The 10,335-nt window shown below is 40.5% G+C and overlaps 2 protein-coding genes across 6 annotated transcripts in view; both read right to left on the bottom strand.

The window, feature by feature from the left end:
• actn2b (actinin, alpha 2b) overlaps positions 1-7,010 on the bottom strand; it is a 17,687-nt gene extending 10,677 nt beyond the window's left edge. Inside the window, exons 1-7 of one of the 3 annotated variants that reach the window (XM_046070688.1) lie at positions 6,942-7,010; positions 6,673-6,844; positions 2,692-2,806; positions 2,328-2,447; positions 2,093-2,179; positions 1,838-1,925; positions 1,387-1,465 (exon numbers count right to left, since the gene is read on the bottom strand). In XM_046070688.1, the coding sequence (XP_045926644.1) occupies positions 1,387-1,465; positions 1,838-1,925; positions 2,093-2,179; positions 2,328-2,447; positions 2,692-2,806; positions 6,673-6,798 (615 nt within the window). In that variant the 5' untranslated portion in view covers positions 6,799-6,844; positions 6,942-7,010. Of the gene's footprint in view, positions 1-1,386; positions 1,466-1,837; positions 1,926-2,092; positions 2,180-2,327; positions 2,448-2,691; positions 2,807-6,672; positions 6,845-6,941 lie in introns of those variants that run through there. The other 2 variants (XM_046070689.1, XM_046070690.1) reach the window with 2 other exon arrangements.
• Positions 7,011-7,105: 95 nt separating this feature from the next.
• p4ha1b (prolyl 4-hydroxylase, alpha polypeptide I b) overlaps positions 7,106-10,335 on the bottom strand; it is a 20,161-nt gene continuing 16,931 nt past the window's right edge. For all 3 annotated transcript variants that reach the window (XM_046070697.1, XM_046070696.1, XM_046070695.1), the window contains 3 exons: positions 9,332-9,400; positions 8,792-8,888; positions 7,106-8,581 (listed from right to left, as the gene is read on the bottom strand). In XM_046070697.1, coding sequence (XP_045926653.1) covers positions 8,511-8,581; positions 8,792-8,888; positions 9,332-9,400 — 237 coding nt within the window. In that variant the 3' untranslated portion in view covers positions 7,106-8,510. The remainder of the gene's footprint in view (positions 8,582-8,791; positions 8,889-9,331; positions 9,401-10,335) is intronic.

A 10,335-nucleotide genomic window follows, 5' to 3' on the forward strand; every position in this document is an offset into this window, starting at 1 on the left:
TATATATATATATATATATATATACATACACACACACACACACATATATATACACACACAAACAGTATTAAGCCAAAATCCGTTTTCTCATGAATACAGTTGTCTGATGTTTTAAGGCATGACCATTTAAATTTGCAATATGTGGTTCATATATTCATTGGGTAAAATCACTATAAAATCTTATGGACAAAATCTCTATCATTGGTTTTTACTAAAAAATTAAGTTTTACATCAAAACAGACTTGGCAGTGGAAGAGAGAAGCCTCAAATATTTCCAGAGCAGCCTCTGCCATCCCGTCTACAGCAACATCTTCCAGAAGGGAAAAGGAGCGTTACTTGTGTGTTATTGTTACTGGACAAACATGGGAAGGCTGTCAGCTGTGCTGTTTAGCTCTCCAAATAAGCAGCAAAGCTCACTGAGGCCCTCGCCTGTTTACACACAAACCATGAGAATCCTGGTCTTCCATAAATCCACAACATTGAATTGAGCTGTGGATTTGTTAGCCCTGAAAAACATTTAAGCACAAGTAGCATGAGCATACTTTTTAACAATTTGAAGGCCGACATGACTTGGTTTGCATATTTATCACACTTGATATAACACAAGCCACATATCCCCACCATTAAATCCAGTGCACTAATGGGCACAGTGGGATGCACAGCAACAGTCTTTTTTCATGCTAATTATGCTGAAAATGTGTACTAAGTAAGCTGCCCCAGTTAAGAATAATGAAGCATGAGGTGAGACTAACTGAGTGCACTTAGGATAAAAACACTCTGCACGGAAGAAGAAAAACCTCCATAGATTAAAGTAGCGTTACATCCATTAGCCATAAACTGTTTACATACACAGCAAATATTACTGCACAGTATTTCCGCCTATGACAGCCAAGCTGACTTCCCACAGACAACTTACTTCACCTCAAATAATTTACACGGTAAACAACAAGGAGCTGGTCCTATGAAATGCCACATATTTCTAAGTGTATCCAAATATGCCATAAACAGTCCCAACAAACCACTTCAAACACAAACTGCTTTATTTTATAATTTTCTCTGGATCAAACACTTCCCTGTACTCAAATAACTTAATCAAACAGGCAACCAGGTTAGCATTGCAAGTCTTCTGCAGAGAAAAGAAGAAAGGGTTAAAAAAAGATTGCAAACACCTACAGTCCTAGATACAGACTAGTTTTCATCAGTGTTTCACAACAAAAGTCAACACGTCAAAAAAAGGTAGCCTTAAGTGCCATTATCCTGACTTCAGTGTGCATTTCTTTTCATCAGTTCACACTGTGACAGGAGTGTTATTTTTGTGGATCACAGTCTGTTAGTGTTTTGGGGCTGAAACACAGCATCCCGGTTACAAGTGAAACCACACGACACCTTATTGAGCTTAGAGTAGTCGAGGAGGTCGGGTCTGTGTCTATGAATCAGGGCGCAGAAGGCCAGGCCATCCTTCCAGCTTCACCGGCCGATGAGCAGAGAGAACCAACATGTCATTTCAGAGAGGTAACATGCTAACTTGACTCAAGAGATGAAGCTGCTGGAGTCCGGTTTTAGCATTAACCATTAGCGGTGCAACAGCACTCGGTAAATATTTTGCATTGTTTAAAGTCAGCCTCAGGAAGAAGTGACATAATGCTATCAGATCAACATATTCACTGTACAAAACTGCATATTACTGTGATATGTACTGCTATATAATAAATTGTCTTGTATGCCCAAATGGAATGAAAACAGTATTTTGAGAATATTTCAATCACATAAAACTATTCGCTCTTACTGAACAGCATTTAAGAGCCAATTAACAGTCTGTGATGTGCTGAACACTTACCTGACATGGAAGTTTTGGACATTGACATTCCTGTAGGGGGCAGTCTTTCTCTGACACCACAGGAGGAGACCTTCCTTGGCAGATGTTTCTGAGGCGATAGGAATTGGTTACATCATATAGCACCAGACTGCTTTGCCTTCTAAAACCTCCACATTCACATTTTATGTCATTCCTTTTTTAAGTACATTCAGTGGACACAAGGTACCTATAGAAAATTAGCTAGATTTGGATTTTTTGGGGTGTTTATTTTCTCACCTTCCACAGAAATGTCCTGAATGGCGAAGCGGAGGATGATAGTCCAGATCATTCCAAGAGTCATCTTTACATTACCGTCCACAATCTCTGAAAGGCAAGCAACCTCTTACAATTAGTTTGCACTAGAGCAAATAATAAAATCTGATTATCACTCTTATTATTTCATGCTTGGGAGGTCATATTGGACACTTGATTGCTTGCAGTATATTAAGATATACAGGAAGGCTGCGGGTACCTTCAGCTCCAATGGAGACCAATTTCACTCCTTTGCTCGTGATGAAGTCCAGCGCTTTATTGACGTTAGCAATCTTATGAAATCGCATCTTCCCTCTGTCTGGCTTGGGTAACCTCTCCCCTTCAAATAGAACATTTATGACAGAGTCAGACACATATGTAACCTTACATGTATGTGCACATTACCAGAAAATTGGTTTTAACTGAAACAACTACATTAAATGCAAAATAAACCACAAAATTAATATTACTGTACTGTGATGAAAATGTGCATTTTATCCTACTTACTAGTATACCAAAGAGGAAATCATTGAAAGGAACTAAGAAAACATGAAGTTATAAAAGAAACATCTTCCCTTCCTTACCTGAGATAACTTCCAGTAGCAGCATGAGTTTGAGTCCATTCCTGAAGTCCTCCTCAATATTTTCAATTTGAGTACCAGCTTTCCTCAGGTGGGAGTTACACCAGGCTGTGAAGGTCTAACAGGACAGGGAGACTCAGGTCAATTAAAACGGGATTTGAATGAAAATGTCACCGTGCAAATGAACAGTATTCTGTGCATGAAAATTGCAGTTATTTCTGCACTTCCTGTAAAGCTCTGCCGATGCACCGCAGATTACTGGAAACAGAAAAATAGGAGAAATGCTGCTAATTTATAAGAATGCACATTTACATTTTAAGTTAGGTTAAAGCAAGCTGGACTTTAATTTAACTTAAACTTTCCTTTACATTATATGGATATATGGATCCTCTCTTCAGTAGACCTAAAAAGACTGAGGCAGCTAGCAGCTTAACAAGTATCCACTACAAGACTATACCAAATCAATGTTAACCTCTTTGATCAGTGCTAATTTTTCACATTAACCTTCTGTGGCCTGTTAGTGTTCAATTTTAATATTTAGTTTCATCATCAGAACAAATGTTCTCCATGTGGGGTACTGAAATATGGTGAATCAAGTAAAGCTAGGATCATTGTCTTTGTCCTCCTATTTTTATAAAGTCTCTCAATAGCCAGCAGCAGAGTTCACAGGCGCTCAGCACAGCGCGGATGAAAGCTGGGAGCCGACCACAGAGCACATTCCGGCCGATATTAGGTGTTAAATTTAGACTGCTCTGCTTTGCCTCATGATAAGAGAGCAGCAGGGAAAATAAACGTCCAAACATCTCGCCGTGTCGACATGAGTGAAAATGTCACGTGCATACAGAGCAAGTTTTCCCCTCACGTCACTTTTTGGCCACTCATAATGTGATTGGTTACAGCTGCGAGGAGATAGCTTTATCACAGTACATGTGTGCTGCTCCTCCAGGTCACACTCATTACTGTGCTGAGGTACAAAGACAGGCAGGCAGGCAGGCATGGACAAAGGATGGGAGCTTAGTCAGAAATATGAATTTAAAATCATATAAAGTGTATGCCACAAGGATGAATATTTGGATCTGTCAAAGTGTGTGTGTGTTTAAATAAGCTACTATCATCAACTAGAAATGAAATGTCAGTGTTTATATGTATTTAAATCAATAAGCTGATGAAAAACAATGGTCTATAATGTAAGCTTTTGTTGCCCTTTAATCCTTCACTATCACAAAAAGATATGAATGAGTAGTTAAAGTACTTTGAAAGTCAGTGGTCAAAGTATGATGGTTATGGTGCATTTAAAACATTTCTTAGAGTTAGTAGTAGTTAATCGTCAATCAGAAGAGAATGGAAGCATAAGCTGGTTTACTTTTGCATTTTTCACATTTGGCTTCACTTTTAGCATTTTTTTGGCACTTTATTTGGCAATTTTAAAAAAGAAAATAGTGAAATGAATTTGTGCTACCCCTTTACAATATAAATGGAAAATATCAAATATAACATGTCTTATTTTTCGAAAAAGTTTTAACCTTTACATGAATGTATTTTTACACCTGTACTTTGATCGGCTAATGTACAAATTCAGCATTATATGTTCCTCATCATTACTTGAGGAAGATAATTCAGCACATTTTCCAACCCTGATTCTTACACATCCTTGTACCCAGTAGGACTGTGTATGGGTGCCTAGCCAGCCAGCCACTCAGGCATCCCCTCTGGGTGCCGATGCAAAAACAGAATTTCAGAATTACAGGCTTTAGAGTAAAGGCCATCACATTCCACACTGAGTGAGTCCCCAGGGTGTATGTGACATTGAACTGCTGCCCTCTTTTGTTAAAAAAAAACGTGGCCTGCTGGTCCTCCATATTTGACTCAGCCACAGTCGTAGAACCCTGCTGCCCACTTTCCAAATCCCCCCACCCCACAAGCACATACTACTGACCAGTGACGATTGAAGCTAAAAATATTTATGAATCACATCCAGCAAGGACCAACCCTGTCACTGAAATGGCCGATGCCTTTGGGGCCTCACTAGGTCAGAGGCTGGCAGGCTGAGTCCAAGAGGATGGACAATAAAAGAGAACCCAGTGCTGAAAAGACAGAGCCTTTTGAATGATTTCTCATACGTCTTTCATTCTGGCATCTATTTAACTTACACTTAATGTATTTAATTACGCTGCACTTTCATTTAATGTAACCCAGCACCTTGGCAGTGCGGATGTGGCTTTAAAGTCTGAGCATCAGTCTACATGAATGGGCACTGAAGCCTTTATCAATCTCCTTGATAAATATGTCTGAGTCAGGTTATAGATTCAAAATGGTTCACATAAGCTCCATCACATTAATATCCACTGAAGGAAAGTTACCATGGCTTGAGCAAGGTAAAATAATTTAAGGCTACTGGAGATAAATTACTTGGAAAACATGACTAAAAGTGGCAAACAAAAGTGTCGTGGCAACACTACTACGGACTGTGAATGTCAGGCAGGGGTATATAGTTTATAACAAGCTGGTCGGGCACAGGGCAACTTCATCATCTCCGGCAATGCCAAAAAGAAACACTAAACCAGTGATACTGTATGCAGCCATCATTTATCAATTCTAATCCCTTTTAACAGCTGCTCCCAGAAGCAGACTACTCTCCAATGAGCACTTGTCAACTTCAAATTATAATCAGTAAAAAGATAAACACTGGAAACATAGCTGTGTATATGGACCAGGGAGCTGACTATCTTGTTGCTGCCTTATGTTACCAAAAATAAACAGTTTTCTCATCCCTGTTGAGGTGTGTGGGGGGACAGGAGGTTATGGGCATGGAGGTGATGGCCTCCAGTTGTGCAAAGAGCTGAAGTTTAAAGCACAAGCCAACTTTTAAAGCCATAAAACCAATTGACAGTGTGGGAAGCCGAGGCTATATTGAGTTGAGCTTGTGTGCTGGTACAATATTTCTGCATGGTTTCTATAAACAAAAGAATTCCGCACCAAGGACACTGGATTAACCCTACTATAATGCCTTTTGGTCCCGGGGTTAAAATTAGATGCAGCGTCCATTCTAATCCCAACAGCGTCATCATGTGTTAGAAGCATCTGTTGACAGCTCGCATTCCGCGCGTATCAGTCGAGAGGCAGCAGTCTGGAGAGCCACTGGAAGGCAGAGCTATTGTTAGCTGGTACCCACCGCATCCGTCCGTCAAGCCTCCCACCCTGGACCTGCGGGGTCATGCACTCAGCACGTAACTAGAACAACCTTCAAAATAAAACAAATGAAACTTCCGATGGGGGTGGCAAAAACATAAATTCATCGAGTCATACTTGCCTCTTCGTTGTTGTTTTTTTTTCATTTTTCAGAGAGCTATAAAGCTAACTGTAGTTGCTAACTTGGGCTAGGAAGACATACTAAAGTTGACGCCGTTGCTTCACTGTTTATATCTACTTTTATATTGTATGTGATTTGATGCCGCGGAGTTGGCTCCATGGTTGGCTCCCCTTCCAGAAACGTTAGAACGATTCATAACGGTTATGAACGGTCAACGTTAACGTTACCGGAGAGGCGTCTTGTGCGTTTGCGCCTTCCCCTGCATGCTACACACACAAACCGGTAAGTATAGAAGATAAATGTTTCATTAACTTGGCGTCCATGTTAAAACGAACAAAAATTGTGTCGTGTTTAATCAGCTTAACGCCCCTAAACACGTTAAGGTCGCCATAAAGTCTTTTATTTTGAAACTGTTAACCGGATATTCAGGTCTTGCGTGGTCTGCATGACGCTAGTCCCAACAGAGCTGTCTGAAACTTTTTGACACTGTAGAACATTAATGGCAGAGTAACCATTATACTCTCTAGCAATTTGAAATTAAAAAAAACTTCCAATGTAATTCAGAACAACACAGTTTGATCATTTTGTCCTTTGCATCCATCTCACAGTCCGTAAATATAACTAGGAACAATCAATTTAGTTGTATTATTTTGAAACAGGAGCTTTTTTCTTACTTTCCTCTGCTGTTGTTCCCAGGCAGGGTCCAGCAGCATGTCCCTGTCCCAGTCATCTTCCTGCATCATGTACTCCTCCTCGTAGCCGTTATCATAGTGCACCGTGGTCTCCACCTGGGTCATCATTATTGCGCCGTTACTTTCTGTTCCTCAACTCAACTGCGTGTTGTCCCTAACGAAGGACACCTGGATTAAATGTAATGCTGAGGAGGGGATAGTTTCCTGACTTTCTCTTCTCCGAGCTGCTGCTTCTTCTCAGTCTTACTTACTCACGCTTGCCCTTGTCCTCCCGACCTGACAGACGTCTGGCCCTGGTTGCCACAGATGTACAAGCGACGATAGAATTAGTACAGAAGTGTCACGTGACGCCTTCATACCTTCCCCCAAAATCCCCATCGCACACACCCACACAAACTGCAGCAGGACAGTTTAATAGCTTGAGATCAATAAGACAGTCTTTATTGTAGAAAACAAAAAACAATTTCAGACTTTCATTTATGACAAAAAAAAAAAAAAAAAACACAAAACGTGGCCTGGGACATATAAATTAAATGTTTCTTCCTTGGAAAACCCATATATTCTTACACTGAAAAACACTGGACACTGTAACAAACCCACTGGAATCATTCACTGTAAAAGACTGGGGATTTAAACAGTGTGGTGTGTCCAGTCCTCTCTTCCATTTCCTAATTGTTTATGTACTGATGTTCCTTTTTTTCTCTCTTTTGCTAATTTAGTGACAGCTGGTGGTCATTTAGGTCCTTACACAACACTGGGACAATCAGGGTGAAGAATTTAAACCTATGAAATATAACCCTAAATTCTATGCAATACTGGAATGTATGTAACTGTGTTTGTGTCCAGGTAAAAGTGTGACTATGCATTTGTAGAAACCATATGTTCAGGTATAACAAATCTAACTATATGTCAAAGTGCGCCTGTTGAAATGAGTAAAAAACAACAAAAAAACACCATGGTTTGAGGCAGACCAGCAAGGTGTGTACTGTGTGAGAATCTACAGCGTCGATGTAAAATAAGCCATGCATCAGTTCTGATTAGTTATACAACCTATAGGGAATAGCTTTTTCACTCAAAACCCCACCCTGGTCTGTGGTCAGATTTTCCAGATTTCTTGGGGGGTAGGCAGTCTGACCATTTTCTTATATGCTGTGAGTTCTTTCATTCCTTCCACAGAGCAATTACTTTGGTTTTTGATTCAAAGTTATTGGAAGCGGAGACTGCTCCCACATGTAAATAAAGAAAAAGAGATTCAGTAGCAAGGAAAAGTCCCTCTGGAAGTTTGAGAAAAACAATACACTGTTTGGAGGCAGTGCATGTCATTTTAAAACATCCTTTCATATTGTGAAAAACCAAAGGCCCAAGTGCTCGGTCAATGAAATGTAAGGAATACAATGAAAAATGTGAACTGTGCCTCAAAAGCTTCAAACTGACTGGGAGGAAGCTGGTCCCCACAGTCACTACTGAAGGAAGAACCTCACCACAGAGCTAGACATACAGAGTGCAAAGAAGAACACACAGGAGTGAAAAAGGCACGTGTGTAACAAAACCATTCAACAACCTTCAGAACATGTTTATCTGTCACAGCAATGCTAATATTGTCCAGGGACTCGACATTACCCCAAACAATCTCTGGGCTCAGAGCATAACAGCTGGGTGGAAAAGGAGTGTTTGTAGAGAGGGAGTGAGCTATTTGGGCCCCATGTATCCCCATACGTGTCATCTGGTATCTGCAGCAGTGTTCTTTGACCCTGGGTGGTTCACAAGGAAGGGGAGAGAGGGGCAGGGTGGTCATCATGTGGTTTTCCTTTTTCCATCAATCATTCAGTTTCACTAAGGCCACAAGGTCGCCGCCACTCCTGGCCTCGTTCATGGATCCATTTGTTTGATACTAAAGACAGAAAGGAAAAAAAGATAATCATAACCTTTATCTGGCCCTTTGATTACTTTACACACAGTACAAATGTTTACCCTTCTTGTCTTATAAACAGCATATGACATTGGGTTAAATTGCTCTTATGAATATAATGGTCTCATAAGAGACATTTACTCAGGTCTTTATAGATGGTTTTTATAGGCAATCAGACAAAGAGGAGCTCACCCCACTTGTTGCCGACCAACACTGGACAAGCTGCATGTCGGGTGCTGTAGTCTCCTTCCCCGCTTGCAAACAGATTGTACCAGAACACGGCAGTGCCCTGGAATACACACAAACAACAGGCGAGAGGTTAACAGTGTTGCGAATCCTCCAGGAATAGCACATTCCCAAAGAAAGATTCTGAGAAGTGTATATTTCTTTTAATGACAGGAATAAATAAATAGGCAGGTGCTCATACTACATTATGCTATTTCGCATGGAAATGTTATTTATTAGAGGATTGTGTTGTCTGTGAAATGACTGTAGTGAATGTGCCAACTAATTGCCACTGTTCCTCACTGAGTGGCAAAAACAACATGCACAGTATTTTGCACAATTTTATTTTGTTATTCAACTGTAGTGTGTGCTATGCTTCAAAACAAACAAAAACAACCCAGGGAATTTGTTACAGCATTTAGCTGTCTATATAACATGACCAATTCAGACACAGCTACTGAGTCAGTAATAATGTACTGTAACAGATGGTGGAACATAAGCAGTTACCTTTTGGGGCCAAACTGCTGCACCAACATCTGGGAACACTGTTGCTCCACCAGCTGCTACATCACTCATCTACAACAGAGAGAAGAGAGGCAAAGAAAGTTCAGTTTTTATTTGTTGTATACAGTTATTCTGTAGTTCTACTATTCGTGGAAGCTCAGTGCCAAAATAACTACAGTAGTTACAATAAGGTTGATTCCAGGTTACAAAACACACATTTAATGCTTTCTGCATGGTTATAGTCTATTTGATAATTTGACTGGTTCACATATACAGTGAGGAAAATAAGTATTTGAACACCCTGCTATTTTGCAAGTTCTCCCACTTAGAAATCATGAAGGGGTCTGAAATTGTCATCGTAGGTGCATGTCCACTGTGAGAGACATAATCTAAAAAAAAAAAAAATAATAATTACAAAAAATCCAGAAATCACAATGTATGATTTTTTAACTATTTATTTGTATGATACAGCTGCAAATAAGTATTTGAACACCTGAGAAAATCAATGTTAATATTTGGTACAGTAGCCTTTGTTTACAATTACAGAAGTCAAACGTTTCACTGCAGGAGGGATTTTGGCCCACTCCTCCACACAGATCTTCTCTAGATCAGTCAGGTTTCTGGGCTGTCGCTGAGAAACACGGAGTTTGAGCTCCCTCCAAAGATTCTCTATTGGGTTTAGGTCTGGACACTGGCTAGGCCACGCCAGAACCTTGATATGCTTCTTACAGAGCCACCCCTTGGTTATCCTGGCTGTGTGCTTCGGGTCATTGTCATGTTGGAAGACCCAGTCTCGACCCATCTTCAATGCTCTAACTGAGGGAAGGAGGTTGTTCCCCAAAATCTCGCAATACATGGCCCCGGTCATCCTCTCCTTAATACAGTGCAGTCGCCCTGTCCCATGTGCAGAAAAACACCCCCAAAGCATGATGCTACCACCCCCATGCTTCACAGTAGGGATGGTGTTCTTGGGATGGTACTCATCATTCTTCTTCCTCCAAACACGG

The sequence above is a fragment of the Micropterus dolomieu genome, linkage group LG15 (assembly GCF_021292245.1).
Source record: "Micropterus dolomieu isolate WLL.071019.BEF.003 ecotype Adirondacks linkage group LG15, ASM2129224v1, whole genome shotgun sequence".
In the NCBI taxonomy this organism is placed as follows: Eukaryota; Metazoa; Chordata; class Actinopteri; order Centrarchiformes; family Centrarchidae; genus Micropterus; species Micropterus dolomieu.